This window comes from Fistularia commersonii, chromosome 24 (genome assembly GCF_037954325.1).
Source record: "Fistularia commersonii isolate RoL2024-O1a breed Wild chromosome 24, RoL_Fcom_v1.0, whole genome shotgun sequence".
NCBI classification, from domain to species: Eukaryota; Metazoa; Chordata; class Actinopteri; order Syngnathiformes; family Fistulariidae; genus Fistularia; species Fistularia commersonii.
Window position 1 is genome coordinate 2,638,742 of NC_141307.1, and position 20,212 is coordinate 2,658,953.

Sequence of the window (20,212 nt, forward strand, 5' to 3'; positions counted from 1 at the left end):
AATTGCACTTTAATCTGTTGGAGATGGTGACATAACCCACTGATGCCATTTTGAAAGAATATCCTCCCAAGTTCTAATGAAGGAGAAAAAATGTGTAATTTAAAGGGATGATTTGTTTAAAAATGATATTTTAATGAATCCTATATTATAGGCCCACATTTTCGTCTTTTTGTTCATGTGTCAGTGGATGTCTTTAATGTTTTCTCTAGAAAGGTCTTTCACACGGAGCTCCTCCGTCGTATCCGACACTTACTCCTCACCCTATTGGACACTTCACCTGCCATTTAAAATCCACTCCTGTGATTGGTCAAAATAAAACTTGGGTGGGGTCTGTCTCCAGGAAGTCAGTAGCGTGACTCGCCTGGCCTCAGTGAATGTAGCCCTCCCAACTTTGTCGTTTTCTACGTAGTTGCCGGTTTTCCTTATATTTCATTTAGTTTCTTCGAAAATGGGCGACGAAGAGGAAAAGTATGATGGGATGTTGCTCGTCATGGCACAGCAACACGAAGGAGGCGTTCAAGAGGTAAGTTGCGCTGTCAGCAGCGTGCTCCAGCCTGCATGCTAACGGTGAAGCTAACACAGTTAGCTTAGATGCTACACACCGCCTTCAAGCAGTAGCATCAAAACGGTAAACATATTACAAGATTGCGAGAAGCCGGTATTTACAATCTCTTATACATTTATGGGACAAATGACACGCATATAAAATATATTCTCTATTACGTCGATTCCAGTAGAAGCGAGATTACATTCGGAAGCCTTGTAATTCCAATGTGCTGCCAGGTTAGCTAAACGACTGAGTAGCTAACTGAATAACACCATTCGAAAAAAGTTATCGTGAAACTTGTATGTTTGAAAGTCAGTAATTCTCTATATCTTTGAACTTTGAGCATTCATTTATGTGACTCTTCTCCACAGTCATCCTGGTAACAGCCCGCAGCTCGTCGTAAAGCTACAGCATTAGAATGATATGACAAGTAACCATGGTAACAAAAGACAACGCAAAACTCGCTCAAACCCTAATTGGGTATTCACCAAATCGAGTGTCCCGTAGAGTGACCTGCAGAAAGACAGTGTCGACTTTTACATTCAATTTCTGTCAGGACAATGTAAATACGGTAAACCGTGCCGAAGTCATGAAATATATGTGCTTGGTCTTTAACAATGATACAGAGAGCAATGGAAATTGAATGCTAACGTGGCCTCTCCAAACATTGAGCCTTGAGTCAAAACACTTAGCAGCATCTTTAGAATTTATTGTGTGTAATTATGCAGATGCAAACTGCAGCCTTGGCTTCAGATCAGACTTGTAGTTGTGACATTGTTTTTATATGTCCCACTGCCTTTGTCTCAACAGCTCGTAAACACATTTTTTAGCTTCCTGCGGCGCAAAACTGATTTCTTCACTGGTGGTGATTCAGGTCTAGCAGAGAAGGTGAGTGGCTCTTTGTGTAGTTCGTCACAATGTCTGATTTAAAGAATATATCTGGTCTGATGTGTTGGCATAGAGATGCAACTTCTCACTGTTTTCTTTCAGCTGGTGAAGGACGCTTTTGACCACCACAGTAAACTGGCACTGCAGGTGCACAAGGACAAACAGCAGAAACAGGAGAATGAAAAGAGAGAAAAGGCCAAGAGAGTGGCCAAGCAGAAGGCGGAGGAGGAGGAGAAGAAAAAGAAAACGGAAGACGGCCCCAGAATTCAGGAGCTGACGGATGAAGAAGCAGAGAAACTCCAGTCTGAGCTCGACAAGGTGAAGCCCGAGGAGTCAAAAGGCTGGTTTTCTGTGAAATTCTTCTTGGGTATTCATTTTTGCTATTCATGTAATAGAAAAAGAAAGAAGAGTCGGAGGGTGTAACTACAAATGCTGACAAGTCCTCGGATGCAAAGGAGGATAAAGCAAATGGGGTGAGTGTAAGCTTTCGCCTTGTTGTTAAAAGTCTGCCTGGTAAAATCTGACTCCAAATTTCCCCTGTCCTCAGTCGGACACAGAGGGAGAAGAGGACGAGAAGGACAAGGGGAAACTCAAACCCAACGCAGGAAACGGAGTCGACCTGCCGACCCACAGGTGGACGCAGACGCTGTCTGAAGTGGATGTGAGTGTTACTCCCAAGGAGGCTCGTCCGTCCGCTGCAGACACAGTTGATGAGTTTACCCTGAAAAAATAAATGCTGTCCAGTCACACATGTGAAATAGGAAAAGTACCCAAGAATTTTAAAAACATTCTCCTAAGGTAGAATGAAGTCAAAGAAATGACATAAGCAAGTAATGTAATTAATCTGATGCCAAGGTCAAAATGAGGTTTTGACTTAGTGGAGCTAAAAATCCCAGGGTTTATGGTGTCACTGGAAATTCATACGACAATTTTTCTCTCAGAACACAGAACATCAGCAAGTCTTGATGGTAAATGGGAATTCTAAAAATAGACCTGCAAACACTGACAGAACATGTTCAAGGATTCAAGATTTTTATTGCCATTACACAGAGTGCAACGAAATGTAGAGGTAGTGGCTCTCAGGTTCAGTGGAATCAAAAACAGACAGAAACAACCTTAAAAAGCAGGAATGAACACAACAATACAATGATAGCAGCATCTCAAGGTTAGAGAGGTAAGACAGAAAAACACCAAACATATAAAACACCAAAAATATAAAAACATCTAGAAGAATAAATAGGAAAATATGTAGAAAGAAAAAAGTAAAGAAGTGAAAAGTGGAAAAAGGGTTTATTGCACTGTACTGTATGTGAGGTTCAAGTGCTCAGGGTTGTGCCGAATTTAATGCGATGAGCGCCCTGGGGTAAAAACTACTTTTCAATAATGTTGAAAATCATGTTTTCAATCTATGTCATGTTGTATAAGTACCGGATCTGAGGGGTTTTCAAAGTGTGGTGCACCTTGAACTGAGAAGAGCTGGGCAAGTTTCCACGTTTCCCTGGGGGGTTTAAATTTTTGTGTTGTGTTTTAATTTTTACCTTTTAAGTCAGAATGTGAGCTCAGTTGCTGCTTGTCTCCCCCCCCCACCTGCAGCTGACGGTGCCCTTTGACGTGAAGTTCCGCATCAAGGGCAGAGACGTGGTGGTGGACATCCAAAAACGCACGCTGAAGGTGGGCTTGAAGGGCCACCCTCCCATCATCGACGGGCAGCTCTACAATGACGTGAAGGTGGAGGAAAGCTCCTGGCTCCTCGATGACGGAAAAGTGGTCGTCATCCACCTGGAGAAGGTTAGCGAGGCGATTTTCCTGCAGCTTCCACACGCAGATTGGTAGAAAAAACAAAATGTCCTTTTTTTGGCATTTCAGATCAATAAAATGGAGTGGTGGAGCAGGATTGTCACCACAGATCCAGAAATCAACACCAAGAAAGTCTGTCCAGAAAACTCAAAGGTAAAAGACGTGCGGCTGCAGGCGCAGTGTCTGCTGTGGGTGTGATGGAGCGTCACACAGCAAAAAAAAACAGAAAACTAGGTTTTTCATCATATTTCTTTTGCCGCAACTACTTTTAACTGACCATTCAGCTCATGAGTTTAAATAAACAGCAACAATGTGTCATTAATGTTTATCTGGCTGGAAAATGAGTTCAAAATCACCTGAAATTCAACTTAAAAATAGCGGAAAAGTAGCAGGAAAGTACATAACACATTTGAATGAATTACTTCATTAAGGATAATTAATATGTTTTTTTAAATGGATAGATGACATTTTGTTTACACTGAGCTCCATTGGTCCGGACTAAGAGAAGAAACTTCATTCTGTTATAAATTGCTTGAAAATACATTTAAAATTTCCTGAGTATTATTTACAGATGCCTGAAAAAAACTGCTCATAAAATTACTGGGGGGAACACTACAACCAGAGCAAATAATTTTTTGAATAAACAACAAATAAGGTTAAATTCTCCCTGAAATTATGTGGAAAACCAGAAAGAAATTACGTCAAATTGAGCAAAATATGTTCCTGAATATTTTGTGAAAAAAGATCCCGCTTTAACTAACAGCATCTGTTAGCATTTCATTTAAATCCCACCTAAAGTTTTTTAGAGAGCGAAGGAAAAAAAGAATTTGGTGTCACTTCTCCACCGGTTCCCTCTTTCTCGCAGCTGTCGGACCTGGACGGGGAAACCCGCGGGATGGTGGAGAAGATGATGTACGACCAAAGGCAGAAGTCCATGGGCCTGCCGACGTCCGAGGAGCAGAAGAAACAGGACATCCTTAAAAAGTACGTTGACGCGGCGTCGTGACCTAATATATCTCCATCTTCCCCATCACTGTCCTGGTGCACAGCGTGTGTGTTTTACTGGTCGCTCAGATGACATTCACTGACCAGGAAGCCTCACGGTGTGTAAAAATTTTATAAGAAGAGCGTGTTTACAAGGCGCGTGCGTGTGTGTGTGTGTGTGTGTGCGCGTGCACATTCAAGGCCAGGCCACCTTTGTACGTCAGAGCTGATAAAAGATACAGAAAAGCTTTTTTTTTTCCTTTTGAAGCCACTTGAATCATCAGAGACTGGTGACCACAACAACTGACACACAATTAACAAACAGAACAGTAGTTTGCGTACTTTCAGCTAAATACTTTTAGTTGGACATGCTTAATCCTCATTTTAAGCTGTGATTATATTGTTTTGTTTTTATGTCTAACTGTTTGTTCATTGCTTGTGCAAATGTCTTGCTGTTCTTTCAAACGACCTTTTCTTAGTTTCTCGGTTGTCTGGGTGCAATGCATCAGTCACACCAGAAGGTGGCAGTAATGTACCAAGAACATCAAACGAAAAACACAAGTTATTACACTCCTTACTATCATTGTAACATCCGTTTCTTTTGAGCTCTTGAATACTGTTTATTTTTACAAAATTATGCTGTTGTTTTACCGCTGTGTCTGTCATCGCCACAGGTTCATGGCCCAACACCCGGAGATGGATTTCTCCAAAGCCAAATTCAGCTGAGGCTCGCTGTAACAACGGCTCCTGCGTTGCTTGTGAAACATGAATTATCATCCAGAACCACAAGATCTTTGACAAACATTGGCTTTTTTTTTTTTTTTTTTTTTTTTTGTTGTTGCTCTCCATGGAAACCAGGGGCCTCATTTATAAACTGGTTTACAAGAAAAGGGGGTCTGAGACATGCAGACGCAAATTCCCATATTAACAAATATCCCTGGTGTTTATGAAAAATTTGACAGATGAAAGTGGCAGCGCAGATGGCGAGGAGGGGAGTTTAATCCAAACTATCGCGATGCCTCTCACAGCTTAATCTATCTTCGTGCTAGCCGTTATTGTAGATCCACATTATTGTGAACGCAAGTACTGATCCATGTTCTCACAGTGAGTCATAACTGTTCTAGAAGCATGTTGTAGTTAAAAAAAGAAGGCACTGTAATTCATAAAATCTCTAATGTGAAATATCTCCTGTTATATTCCACTCGAGGGAGACTTTGCGGAAATGATTGTCATCATTCAGAATGACAACAAACATGAAATAATCACAGATGCTGCAAATAGTTCTTGATAATGTCTGGCCTGCGGAGGCTATTTGGCATTTAGGGTTTTAAAAAACACTGTAGAGATCATGACTGCCGTCGGGAGTCGCCTCACAAAAGCTTCTGCGCCTCCCCCCCATCTCGTGACATGCCTCCACATGCCCATGAGTAAATATCTGCAAAGGGAGAGGAAAGCCGTGCAGCTTCTGTGGTCTGCTTACTTGAATGTGAACAAACAGTAAGAAAGAGAAAGACTATTTGTTGAGAAAGTTTTTTTTTTTTTTTTTGTGGGGACCCCGGATTTTGAGCAGCATTTTATAAATGAGACCCCCGGTTGGCAACTGGAATACTCTCAACCTATCTTTTATTGTCCTTGAATATTTAAGCCTTTTTTTTTTAATAAATCAATTTAAAATAAAAGTGGAATGTGTTTTTCTTTTTAACATTCATGTTTATTACCTGTAAATGTGTTTACCTGCATTGCCTCACTCTTGTGTATGAAACTAATCGGTGATGCAGCACAGCCGAGCCAATGCTGCAACTCAACCTCAAAATGAGACCTGAATAGTAAGACTGGTGTCATGATAATAAATATTCAAGATACATATTTTTTACTGCTGGTGTATTTCTGTACGAGTGATGAAACTCTTCAACAAATTCATTTTTGTCAACTGTCTCAGGTTGAGTCTAAACAATTATGAGCAAATGTGTTTCATGATTTTATCTGGTTCATTTTTCATAAAGAATGCACTTAAATCAGCAAAAAAACATCTTTTTATGGAAAAATAAAAGGCTGGAAGCCAAGTGAATAATAATACATGTTATTTAACCTGCAGTTCTCAATCACTGAGGAGATCAGGAAATGTCACCCAGCACAAGTACTTGCCCAGGAAGCTGAGGTCATGAGAGGTTAGCAGCACAATCCCTGCCACGTTCTATTTCGCCTTCAATGAGAACGTTATGACCTTCTCCTTCACCTGCTGGTTCCCTTCCATCACCCAACACCACAGGAATGGCTTGCAGCGCAGCATCTTGGTCCTCTACAAAATAACTGTCCACCCCCTCAGACCTCTCTCCCGCTTCCATGATAGCCAAATTTTAAGAACAGCCAGAAAGATCCTCGCAGATCAGTCCTACATCTGACACCCGGCCTTGTAGTGGCTCCCCTGGGGTCGTAGACTCCGCTGGCCCGCCTGCAAAACCCAGAGGAGAAGGGCAACCTTTGTCTCCGGGGCCGTCCAACTCCTCAATTCCTGCAACCCTGCGAACCCCTGATCGCCTTACACCCCCGCCGAGTGTAATCCAGCTCATTATATATTTATAATATCAATGCAGAGCGTAGCTTACCTCGCAGCTCTTACCAATTGCACAATTTCTGTACAGTAATTTATTATACTTTATTTTGATGTTCATAATTTGATGCCTCTACCCCGTGTGCCCCCCAGGGATAAATAATTCTGATTCTGATTCTACAGAAAATTCGACAGAAAACATAGATTTAAAGGATCAATAAAAATGAAAACAATAGAATTGACAAAGTGGTTGAAAAATAATTAAAAGTTGGCTTCAGATGGAACAGTCCGCTTTATGTAGATGTGTGAATTAAAAACATTGAGCTGCAGTTCTTCTTTTGGCCACTAGGGGGCGTCATTTCCCGCCGAAGGAGAGCGGGTACGCGTAATCGCGCCAATTAGCGCCGTCGACAATCACAGGAAGTTGGCGGTTCATTAGGGCGGATTTTAAGTCGTCATTTGCCTCGACACGGTGTGTATATATGATTTCTACCTTTTAATTAATGGATAAGATATCTAAATATGCATTTATCATAAGTGAGGAGAATAAAACGCTTATCTAGGGTCATTTGAACTTGACGTCCAGGTATTAGACGGAGCCCGGACGTTAGCTTAAAGCGCGTGCGTGTTATCATTCACTTTGGGGAACAATGCTAACGGTGTTATCTGAAAGGTAGGACAATAATCCTTCAAATTTGGATATTAAGAAGCGAAAAAAACAAAAAAAAGAAATCACATCTAAACTCACATTGGAATATGTGATCCACTTTTTTTCTGTAAGGCCAGCTGTGAGTGTTATTTAATGAAGAAATGCGAATTCTGCATCGTGCTTTATTTTTGACTACAAACCTTGAACCAAAGGGGGCCGACCACCCAAAACCCCAGCTATAGGCTTGTTTTTCAAGCTAGCGTCAGGAAGCTCTGATAATTAATTTAGAAAAGAAACCTTGTGGGTTAAATTGACCCCGAAAAACCACATTGGCGTCAAAAGAGGCGCCTCCGGAGCGATGTCCATGACCCCGAGGATCATCGGCACTCGACCACCAGCGAGTGAAACACGGTTTCTCACCCAGGCTGCTATCGTGCGTTGCTGCTAAATGTGGGGACCAGTTTACTTACAAGTCTTGCCCACTGGTGCGAGCGTCCCCGGGCCTCTAGTCGGGCCTGTCATGGCGGTGAGAGCCCGTCCCCCCCCGCCGGCTCACTGCCGACCGGAGGCGACGCACATTAGCTTGCGCTGCCGAGCGAGTCCTGCTAATGTGTGAAATTGCTCATGTAGTTCAAAAACGCGTCTCTCTCATCGAGACTATAGTATTTCTGCTCATTAAAGGCCGCCGGCTGCCCTTTTTGTTTCAACCCTCCGTCCTGTGTTCGCTGAAAACTCCGGTCCTGTCGACGTTCAAGGAAAAGATTATTTTTTCCCGCTCAATGACTGAAAGGTCACATTCTTACTGGGTTTGATTTTGTTTTAGGGAGGTACTTCCTGCAAAGTGGAGCGGTGAAATGTTCTTTTTTACTAGGGAAATCGCATTTCAATGTATGTCCGGCTCCCCAGAATCATCTTTGAGAAAAAAATATTTTAATCTTTATCTTGGAAAGACTGTTTTCATTTAACTTCAATCATGGCAGCTGTTGACAAACCAGGCAAAACCTGTCAGTATAAATTTTATTGATCTAGTTTCAGTTTTTTTTTTCCTAGAATAATAAACTAAGCTAAGATTTTCTCATTCATGCCAGTGAAAATGTGTTCTGCCTTACAGAGGAACAGACCATTGAAGCATTAAAACTCCCAGGCAGTCATTTTTTGGGAATTCCCTGAATTATCTCGAAATGTTTTATTGTGACGATCCACTCTGTCTAATAAATTCACATTGACTTTGCTCTCTGTCTTTTAAATGAAAAATATTAAAATGAATCAAACCATAATCAAACACACAATACACATGTTGCAGCACACACACACACACACACACACACACACACGCCATTGAAATAGGTGTGAAAACTCATAATAATTTCATATTTGAAATATTCAAAAAGGTCTGATCTTTTTAAAGTTACTTTGATTTGTTTCTCAAAGTAACAAAGTAATATGTTGTCAAGCGATTTATCTAACAGAAAGACCTTATTTATTTTTTCAAAGAAACATTAGACAGTAATGAGATTGTATGATTTTTTTGAATTATATTGGATTGTTTCTCTGAATTTATTTCACAACCATGAAAGCACTTTCACTCAAACTAAGTGCATTTGTGAAATACACATTTGTCTTCCAAAGGGGTTGATCTCCGTGGGCCGGTCCCGGGCCCGGCGGTCCGGCTCAGGGTGGGGCGGCAGCATGACGGCGGGTCGGGGGCCAAGGAGTAGGCAGGGTCTGCTCAGCTGAGAGCAATGTCTCACCCAGGTACCAGAATTTCTTCATTAAGGAAGACACACAGACATCAGAGGGGACGGGCCCGAGGTTTCTTGGGGGCGGTCTGCAAACACAGCTCCCCTCTGCTGCTCTGACTCGCCGTTCCAAGCTTTTTTTGTTGTTGTTGGTGGCGGCCCCTCGTAAATCACCCCGTCCGCCGTGCTGGTTTGTGGAGGCCGCTTCGCCCTGACTTTGCCTTCCCCCGGCGGAGCCTTCCTGGATATCTGATGGGGGAGGGGAGGGGGGGCATGGCCACCGTCATATTTCATCCATCCCTTTTACTTTTTAATGCCAGTTTATCTCAGTCGTCAAGCCAAAGGCTCAGCTAGCATGTCCATGTTGGGCCAAACTAATTTTGTCCTCAGAGGCCCCTGGGGGGGGGGGGGGGCGTTCGGCCCCTGAGAGGTTTGCTGTCTCCTGAAACTTTACGTATTTTCCTTGCCCATTCAATGAATATCTAGGCTCTACGCCTGGAAAGACTCAAAATAAAGCAGGGAAAACCTTAGAAATATCCTAATTGGCAGACACATTAAGGGACTGATTAGGAAAATAGATATAAAAATTCCAAAGGTGTGGTGTCACGTCACTTCATATTCAAAGTCCAGATAAATATGACATCACTCAGCTTGAGAGACTTCTGAGTCCAAATATAAAGACATTTATTTTTTTGACGGCTTGGTTGAAAAGTAAATGCTTGTGTCATAGAATATGCATATTACCGCATATTACTCTGTCACCATGACAACACCTGAGGACCGAAGACAATGTCTCAGGGACTGAGGGGCTGAATATCTTTGTGTCTCTGCTAAAAATCTTTCTTCTGCCACGCCATTCTATACTGCAAGAATCAAAAAATCCTGCATTCATTTTTTAAAATTACATTTTTTTTCAAAGGTGACTGACTTTGCCTATGAGTTATACGTTAAAGAACAATCAAAATCAAACTTGTTGATGTCTCACCTTTTTAATCCTCTTTTTCCACTAAACTGTGTGTGTGTGTGTGTGTGTTCACCCTCCAATAACCCTCCGCTGTGCACACTGACATCGGCAGCTTCAGCCGAACATCTGCATGTGGTGTTTATCGCCCTGGGCTCTCAACACCAGGGTGTCGGGCACACTCTGTAAAGCTTATTTGGAGCGCGCGCGCACACACACACACACACACACTTTGCAGGGGTGGACAGGAGGCCGGTGTGCAAAGAAAAACTCCAATTGTCAATTAGCGAAGGCCAACAGAGGCTGCAGGTTCAGGAGTGTGGAGCAGATCAGCAGCCATGAATGACAAAGGCCTTAGTCATCATGGCCAGATTAACAAACACGCACACACACACACACACACACACACACACACACAGTATCAGTGTGTTTACTGCCCCAGACTGAGCAAAGACCTTTGGCAAACATCCTCCTCACAAAGTCTGGACAACCGCTCATAAAAACACACACACTCACAATCGGTCTCATATTAGCTTGTGTTTAAAAGCCAGTCAAAGTCATATAGCATCACAATCCAGTTGTGACTGCTGGCCCAGGAAATACTCTCGGTACTGCAAAAGTAAAGTACTTTTTGTACCAAGAATACATATTTAGCTGCAACGCGTTATAATAACTAACAAAAATGATAAGACTTATGTCTCGAAAGTGAAATCATTAAGAGCTGATCATCCGCTCACTTTCATCTGAGGAATCGATGTCCGCTTTCTGTTTTCCCCTCTAAAGACGTTGATTCCAGCTGGTGTTTCTTGGGCTCGACTTGAAGTTTCAAACAGGGTGAATTGAAGGAGCGACCTCTGACTTTTACTTGCACAGGATGAATTTAGAGTTTGCTTATTTTGGCGATTCCCGGTCACGCTCTGTGTTTGGCGTTCTTTTAAAAGCCGATGGCTTCCAGGTGCCACTCGTGGATGTGAACGGTCGCTCCCTCAAAATGGAGTCCTCTACATTTTAGTGTTTGAAATCAACTATAGGAAAAAAAGAAAGGGGGCTACCTGGACAGTTGTTTCAAACAAGGAAATAAATGAACTGAATCTTAATTCTTTTATCGTCTGAATCTGTTCTTTATCCTGTCTGATGCAGGTGTTTCGCCTCCCCCCGTTTCCCCCTCAAATTCCTGGATTTGGAAAAACGGCAGTTTTGAAAGATGCCAACGTTCCGATGGGGGGACCTTTTGCTCCGCGGCCGCTCGGGCCCCGCCAGCTGCGGGTCACGTCGCCTCCCCGCCACTGTTTGCCCGCGGCCCCGTGACCCTGCAGCCTTCATTTGCACCAGGGTGAGGACCAGTCCATCACGGCCCCCGGGGCCCCACCTCTGTGGGCCTGACACACACATCGCACCCATGACATCATGAGCCGGGGGCCTCAGGTATGGGGCCGAATCAACCTGGATATACACCCCTGTTTGATCTGCTTCCAGACGCTGGAAAATAAATTCACTCGCCGGCACCGGTTTGAATAAGATCGACACCGCTCTCCTTCAAAAATACCTACTGTTTTTATTTGAACGGTCCAAGTCTCATCAAAGGTCTACCGCGTCTCCCTGAGAAGAAATCACTCACTTAAAAAGTCCAGCCCTCTTCAGGAAAATTAGGTCTTGTCTGTTTTATGAAATATGTTTTCCTTTCATCTTGTTTTTCCTGGTATTGTTGATTATTCACACATTTGTCAGTAACTTCAGATCATTTTAGTGCCATTTTTGTTAAAAATGATCAAACCTGTATTACAATGCAGTTCAAGCTGCGACCACTAGGGAGTTTAATGAGCCCTAACAATCAATACAAACTGCATCTGTGGGAAAATATTGATTGGCAAGCTGCAGTTTGAGGTTGGAAGATGTCACATTTTATCTGAGCCATTAATTTCCTGTCACCTAAGTTATTTAAAAATAAAAATTTCACACCCCTTTTTTTTTCCCCGTGCATTCCACCTGAGTGTTTGGAAATCCTGGTGTTGTGACGCTGCGCATCATGATTGGAAACATGACTCAGAACCAGCACCGATCTGTGAAATAGATGAAATCGCTCATCGCTAAATAATCACCAGATACAAAACGTTGCAAGCAGGTTGAGTCAGTTTAACAGAAATAAAAACACAGTCCAACACTATTTGTCCAACTCCTGGTAAGTGACCAGTAAATATGTTGACAAAATTTAGATTTAGGACATTATTCACGTATCTTAAAGCTTAAAAAGCCAATTGTCTGATTTCACAGTGGTTATTCTAGCAAATCACCAAAGACAGGAGGCAATTATTTGTGTTGGAATTTAAATGCATGGCGTTTACAGATGTTGCCTTGACAACAAGACGCTGGATGATCAACTGGTGAAAACCTGCCGACAGAAATTGGATGAAAGACGAGATCTGATTAGAATGGATTTTTTTTTGTTCTTTACATGCATTTGATGGTTCATCCGCAGTTTGACAGCAGATTTTATTTCTAATTTAAAAAAAAAAGATAAAACTAATTTTTTGGTACAAAGTGTCCCTGCCAATTTTACTTTATCAGGACAAAGTTAAGTATTTGTGTATATATATATATATATATATATATATATATGTATATGTTTCTTTGAAGTTTTTAACCTAAAACACATGTATTTATATACACATACACATATTTTTATATGATTTTATTTTGCAAACCAACTAAACGTAATCAAATTGGCCCAAAGGTAGAGGTAAGGATAAGTCATCAATAGAGAGAGTCTATAATAATATTACATTTCCTTTTTAAGATTTTGCACTGTATTATTATGAACAAGTATTATTAACAAAATGAATGTGTGTTGTCTTGTTCTGAGGTGGGTTTAATCCCAGAATCCTGATCTAAGATGGAGTTTGGCTCATCTAGACTTTATCCAGATGAGACAGTTTGACAGTGGGAGTGTCTTTTTGGAGAAGGAACAAACTCAGGGTTTCTAAAGAGCCCAAATGGAGACTCACAAAAAGAAATCAGAAGATGCTCCAGCAGAAACACGACAAATTCAGATTCTTTAGAGAAGTTATAGTCATGCTGTTAAACTGCAGGAGCGAAGCAAGACGTCCTGGCACAGTAAAAACATTAGGAGATGAAGGCAACTTGACTGAAAGGCCCAATTCTTTTTTTACTAAAAAATTATTTTAAATGTTGTATTACTATTTTAAAAAAGTAAAGTGACCTACTTGGCAATAGTATTATTACTTTAGTCACTGTTTGATTTTAGCAATCATACTGAGGGTTTGATCACTCTTTGAAATTGTTTTTTATATCTTTGCATTTTTTCCAATCGTAGTTTATTTGATTTTATTTGTTTATTTCTCAGTGTTTCCTGTTCGGAAGGTGCCTTGCGAGTGCTTTCATCAACATCTGTAGTATTTTCATAAAGGACGTCAGCTGCACGGCAGGCCCGAGAGAACGTCACCGATAAATATCCAAGTCATTTTTTAATTCAATCCCAGGCGTTTCTCTCTTCGCACACCAACCCGAATTTGTCCGACTTATGTAGCACCTCGACGACGACTTTAACAAAAGGGTTGCAGTGAAGTCGGGGGGCGTTCCGGATCAGGGCTCTTTCACCGTCGACTTTTGTTTTCAGCTGCGCGTCGTGCGAGAGGCAGCCACTTAGCGATGCTGTGCCGCAGGGTCCCGGGGGCCAAAAGGTTGACGTGCGAAGTTTAAAATTCAAAATTAGTCGACGTCGTCACCTTCCTGATATAAGACTTGAATTTGCCCTTTGACCCCCCCCCCCCCCATCATTGTTTTTTTTACTCATAGACACAGACGAGACCAGAGTTTTTTTTGAGCAAACAAACCATTTTTTTAATTTATTATTAAATGACATAAATAAAGACTCACAACGAGTTCAAATACAAATAGATAGTTATGTACACGTGTTTGCGCGGGGCGGGTCTCGGACAGACAAATTATCAGGGGCCTATCCAATCCATCGGCGGCCAGCAGAACGGGCACATTTTGAACAGAAAATTCCGGACGTTAATTTATTCTATATACAAAGATATACAGGTTTGTGTTAGCAGAACCAGTGTTTTCACCTCCTATTTAAGAAACCAAGAGAAAAATGTGCAGTTTGTTTTGTGTGCAGCGACGGGTAAAAAAAAAAAAAAAAAAAAAACAACTACTAAGAAGACAAACTTTCTGGAGGAAATTATAAGGAGAGGAGTTTCTGACGCACAGCTTCTCTGACTCTCCATCGGATTGTCTCTCGTGTCTTTCAGTCTTTGCTCCGTTCGGGCTCCTCTGGCAGCCGGTGGCCTCAGTAGCTCTGAGCCACGGGGGCCCAGGAGGCGGTCAGCCTGGCGATGGAGCTCTCGAACTGGGCCTCCCCCACGCCCACCTCGCTCAGGCTGGGGTCGTACATGGAAGACGGCGAGGAGACGGGCAGCGAGGAGGTCAGGCCCGTGTACGAGGAGCCCCTCAGGAACTGGGAGGTCAGGCCCCCGGGGATGGAGCCGGAGGCCGAGCCCGAGGGGGTGAGGGTGGTGCCGGCGACCGACCATAGGCTGGGGTACTGACTGCAAAGGGGAAGAAAAGGACGACGGGTTCACTCAAAGGCGTTTCCAGTCAAAACTGGATTTCAGTCGACTCAGGCTTCATCCACTCGAAGCCTTGTAAACATGATGCACTACAAATCCATTGGTTACACTTGGTTTTGGTTGATAATTGTTTTTTTTTTTGCACTGCCCTGCTACCTCCATCCCTTTTCTGCTCTAACTCAATCTCTACTTACCACTCCTATCCATGCAATATTCATATTTACAGTATATTTATACATTTTACGGGACAACTTGTCATTTTTTCATTTCTACTACCCACATCCCCGACTGTATACCTGTTATTTCTATCACAATTCTCTGCACAAAGCATTTTTCCTTTTGTTCTTTTTCACAATTTCTTATATTTTGTTATCTTTTTTTAATATTGTACATAGTCTTGTTAATTTGTATCTATATCCTCGATTTGCATATTCTTCTATGATTACTGTTTGCACACTTTTCTTCCCTGTAATGCCGCTTTGACAGTTGAATTTCCCCGTCTTGGGATAAATAGAATCTATCTTATCCTCCTTATATGTCAATGACCACATAAAGACCGCTTTCAAAATCAAAGATCGTGGCTGGCATCCGAAAAAACACAACCTGGATTTGATTTAACCTGAAACTTTCGAGATCAAATTTTTGGTTCCAGGTGCGAAGGCTCACCTGGAGTTGGACGTGGAGTTGGTGCTGTGGGACAGGGTGCCCATGCCCGTGGAGTTGGGGATCTGGAGAGCCGACCAGCTGTCGTGAGTGGGCAGCGTCCCCGACGTGTTGTCCATGTAGTTGTCTGCCAGCGGAGAACACAGTGAGTGCTGTGAATCCATCTCTCGCGGGTACTTAGCTGTGTGTGTGTGTGTGTGTGTCGATGGGTCTTACTAGTGCTGGAGGAGCGGTGGGGGTAGTGGCCGGGATACGGGGCGGCTCGGTGGCTCCTCAGGCTGGAGTATCGCTCGCAGTAGGAGCCCGAGGAGTGGCCCGCCGAGCTGCTGAACTGAGGCGGGCTGCTGCTGGGGCAGATGGGGCTCTGACTCGGAAGGAACCAACCGCCCACTGCGGAGAGGTTGGAAACATAGTCCGGTCACAGGGCGTGAAAACACACACGGCACGGCTCTGAGAGGAGATCCTCCGCAACTGTGGTGGATGTTATTAATTTCTCTGGATTACAAAAAAAAAACTCACGTTGAGAATAACCAGACTGCTGGCTGTCCGCACTGTGATCGGGCACTTCTTTATGATCGCTCCTGGAATCACACACACACACACGCTTATTAACATTCTTAATAACATTCATAGACTATGTCTTCTGTGTGCAGGCACATTCAAGACAGTGTAAAGTTTTAGAAATTCTACTGTCTTGTTTTTCTGCTGTTTAGCTTGGAGCCACCTGGTGTTCTCTGCACACAAGTAAAATAGTTTTGTGACTAAAACAGAAAAATACATGCTAGTTGGAAATAATTTAGCATCATTACAGCTGTGTATTTGTCAAGTGTACTCCATATAATAAAGGTGCTTCACTTATAATTTGAATCAAACCAAAAGAACGCACTTTGAATGCTGTTGCTTTTTGGGTTCCCAATAGAGGCTTCAGTGTTTAACTTAAAGGGTCTTGGTTTAAATACGTACCTTTCTTTGGCGTCCAGGAAGGCCTTGGCAAACGGATTGTGCTTTATCTTCAGCGCAGTGATCTGTGGGAGGGCGGTTAACATTTAAATCCATATCTCAGACTAGATGAAAATAAGTGAGCGAATGGGGAATGGGACTTTAAGGTCTGACCTCTTCGTTCTGGTAAGCGGTGACGGCGATGAACTGTGTTTCCGGGAAAGACTGGCTGCTGATCATCTTCTGGATGCCGCCCACCTTCACGATGTGTATCCTCGGCTCGTACTTGTGCAGGGAGTTCAGCATGATCTGCAGGGGAGGGGGCCAGGCGGAAGAGAAAAATAGATTTGGATTAATATTGGAGAGTGAAGTCTTCCTCAGAGCAAGTGATGCTGCCGCAGGGGTGAGAGGTGAACCCAAACATCGAGATTTCAAAAATAAATTGAGGTCATCCCGACCCACCTGTCCGCCACCGTTGAGTTTGTTGGACAGCTTGACTTTGCTGAAGGAGACGGGCGCCTTCATCCAATGCGCGCCGAAGTTGGGTGAGTCCGGGTGGATGTAGACGCAGCTGGGGCTCTGCGGCTCCGGCTTCCCCCCGGGGACCCACTCCCCGTTCACGTACTTCCACCGGTTGTTGTCCGCGGCCACGAAGTCCAGCAGCACCGAGTACATGGCGTTGGGGTCCAGGCCGCTGACGCTGGCCCGCAGCACCGGAAACATCCTCCTGCAGAGGGGGAGAGCAGGCGGGTGTCAGACCTCCAACCCCCCTCCCGGCTATTTGAATGCAATCACAGAAACACTTGCTAATGGCCCCGGAGGGCCAACTTTGACACCTGTGCGTCTAGGGGCCCCCCTTCTTCTTTTTTTATTACGACGCGTATTAGAAACGTCCGCGTTTAAAACGCGAGATGTCGTGCGTAAAAGGCGCGCAGGCGTCCTGCGTCCGCGGGGCCCTTACCTTCCGGTCTTGGTGACGATCATCTCGTTGGTCAGCTCTTTGAACTTGTTCCACAGGTCCGCGTCCTCCAGGCTCAACTTAATATCCCGCTCCGACGCGTCTCCCTTCTCGCTGCCCTTCTGGAACTCGCTCTCCACGGCGCTGAGGAGGTGCTCCAGGCGCTGGTCGGGGTTGGAGGAACTCATATTTCCGGGTTTGCGTGGATCGGAACGGGTGGCCTGCGGGGGGAGACACGGGGTTGTGCGTCCTCGGCCCCGGAGGCCTCATCCTTTAAGGGCCCCCGGGGACCTCATGGGGATGCGCGGGGGGCGGGGCGTCTCAGGGTCCCGCCCCCCGCCATGCACCGGCCTAGGAATTAAACGGACCAAATTAACGGTTCCAAGGAACGCCGTGCATCAGACCTTTGTCTTTAAAAAAAAACACTAAATTACCCCCGAATCGTCGTCGGGATTAAATCCCGGATATGGACATTTCGGGGATTAGGAGCGGATAATCCGCCACGGCGCTCCGCTGCCACTTCAAAGGAGCTGCACGCCTTTGAACTCACTTTTCTATTTGCAAATAGTGTTAATCTTTTGTTGTCTCCGATCCACGCGGGACGCGACAGGACCGGGCCTCCGTGTCCCAGTCCTGCGTGTACCTCCGCCCATGCATTTGCATGATGGGCCCACAGGACTCCCTCCTGCAGCAGCTCACATTAAATATATCAACCAGCTGGAGGCTGTTTGCACCATATGCCCCCCCACTCTACACACACACACACATGCACACACACTTCCACCCATCCACCACCACCCTCTACAACGGGTAGACGCAACCAGACGGCGATGATCCAAATAACATTTTATTTAAAACCTCCGTATTTGTGCAGCCAGCACAGAAGGGGAACCGTGATTGACAGCTCGAGCACTGATATGACAGAAAGCGATAAACACATTTTATTTCATGCAGAAATGAAAGGCAGTGTTTCCTATGACCTGTTGTGTTCTCAGTTACGAGGTTGGGAGGGGGAAATACACAGTTTACTCTTGCATTCAAAAGAGAGATCACTCAGGCAGATTATGTATTTTTTTTCTTAACTCCAGGGAGGGATTTGATATCAGGGTGTGAAGTTTTTCTTAACATTTTGCTCATCTTTTGATAAAAGAAAGTCCTTTGTTTTGGATCCTTTGAAAGCCTTTTGTTGGGAGTGCTCATTTATATGGTACTTAGCAGATTATCTTATCTTATTTGATACTGGAGAGGTCAAACTATTTTAGCTATACATAGGTGTTTAAACGTTCAAGCTTTTATATTTACCTGACAGTTTTAGGATTTTATAGCAAATAAAATACTCAACATTCTAAGTTGTCTTTCTCCCCCTAACCGACCCATACATTTGCGTTTTCCAGTAAATATGCAAATAAGATTTGAATCAACAGCACAAATAACAACAATAATGATGATGATAATCATAGAACTCTAGCATTAGGTGGGCACAGGTTTCAAAGGAAATGCTTCTGGAAAATGTAATGTCATAAGTCGCTCTCTGAAAACACTTTCACACACACACAGTCGATCTTTGTTTACTTTGCGAAGTATCTTTTTGAACACATTTCCAGGATTTTCTTTTGTTTGTTTTTTGTTTTGTTCTGATCTGGAGTCTCTTGACTTTCCCCAGGAGGTGCATTTCTGAAGATACGCGCCGCAGAGATCGTCCTTTGGCATCAAAGAAGACGACATGAACTCCGTGAGTGTAGAACCTTCAGGTGCTTATTTATTCCTTTATTTTGCCACTACAGTATTCAGTGTTTAAATTAGCCTCCGCCCACCCCCAACCCCCCAGCAGCCTCTGATTCGGGGTCTGTCATGTACTTGGAATTGAGTGAAGGCTTTGGAGCGCGACGCCGCTTTACTACTCCACTTCCTCCGCTTCTACAGAGGCCATAAATGTAAAGGGGTTCTCTCACACCTTTCCCATCCCGTATGCCTCGGCAGTTTCCTCCTTCTTTCCCCCCGTTTTTCTCCTTTTTTTTTTTTTCAGACAGTCGTCTGAATGATCAACAGATTCGATAAACCTGAGGGAAACCCTCTCTGCGTACCAGTTGTTTCTGTTTTCTTTATCTTTCTTCTGTTTGCAGACTTGTGGATGTCCACCATGTGTTATTTTTAAAATGTTTCAGATCAGCTCGTCCTAAATGTGACCGCCACCCCACGGGCCTTTTTTTTTAAAAAAAAAAAAAGAATTTCAATACAAATATTTTATTTAAATTTTGGTGGTTTATTTTCCTGCGTGACTATGAATTAATAAAAAAAATATATTGATTTTTGACAGATTTATGACTAGTTTTTTAAATGTTGTAGATACATTTAGAAAAATACATTTCAATTGTATTTTTTTGATTATTATTTCATTTACATTCTTCATCCCTTGCATTATGGTTCAGGTTACTTAAAAAAAAATCCCTTTTTTCTTTGTAATGTGTTTAGTGCGATTTTTTTTTGACTGACTCTGAGAAAATTCTTTTAGCTTGTTAGTTATTTAAAAAAACTTCATCTTTCCTCTTGTAGCCGTGGGGTGAAGCGCGGGGTCAGCTGGAGGTCACTGTGACGAAACCGAGAAACACACCGGCTCGTCTTCGGTTTCCTTCGCCGGCCCACTTCTATCGTCCGTTCACATTGTCCGGCAGGCTGTACCACACTTGCGTGAGTAACGCGCCGGTCGTCATAGCAACCAAACGCCCCCCTGGACGAGCGTCTGCCGTGTGTGTGTGTGTGTGTGTGTGTGTGTGTGTGGTCGTCAGGTGTTGCCTGGTGAGAATCTGTAAAGCCCCAAAACAACACAAAACATCTTCAACTGTTTGACAGGCAGGAGGAGGAGGAGGTGGAGCCTCTTCGTCCCGCACAATGAGCGAATGTCTGCCCCGAAATGTGTACTTTACGTGAAAATCTACATGAGGTT

The 20,212-nt window shown here is 43.6% G+C and overlaps 2 protein-coding genes across 2 annotated transcripts; one reads left to right on the forward strand and one right to left on the reverse strand.

Annotated features, from left to right (window-relative positions):
* Positions 1–328: 328 nt before the first annotated feature.
* On the forward strand, positions 329–5,895 carry nudc (nudC nuclear distribution protein). The gene is made up of 9 exons (XM_086171236.1): positions 329–523; positions 1,358–1,435; positions 1,538–1,753; positions 1,831–1,908; positions 1,983–2,096; positions 3,029–3,223; positions 3,302–3,385; positions 4,098–4,216; positions 4,891–5,895. The coding sequence occupies exons 1-9, from the start codon at positions 449–451 to the stop codon at positions 4,940–4,942; spliced, it is 1,011 nt and encodes a 336-aa protein (XP_086027362.1). The 5' UTR covers positions 329–448; the 3' UTR covers positions 4,943–5,895.
* An 8,155-nt stretch (positions 5,896–14,050) lies between these two features.
* tbxta (T-box transcription factor Ta) lies at positions 14,051–17,490 on the reverse strand. Its single transcript, XM_086171428.1, has 8 exons — positions 17,272–17,490; positions 16,773–17,037; positions 16,485–16,619; positions 16,335–16,396; positions 15,891–15,952; positions 15,588–15,761; positions 15,375–15,498; positions 14,051–14,687 (listed from the first exon to the last, which is right to left on the reverse strand). The coding sequence occupies exons 1-8, from the start codon at positions 17,454–17,456 to the stop codon at positions 14,429–14,431; spliced, it is 1,266 nt and encodes a 421-aa protein (XP_086027554.1). The 5' UTR covers positions 17,457–17,490; the 3' UTR covers positions 14,051–14,428.
* Positions 17,491–20,212: the final 2,722 nt, after the last annotated feature.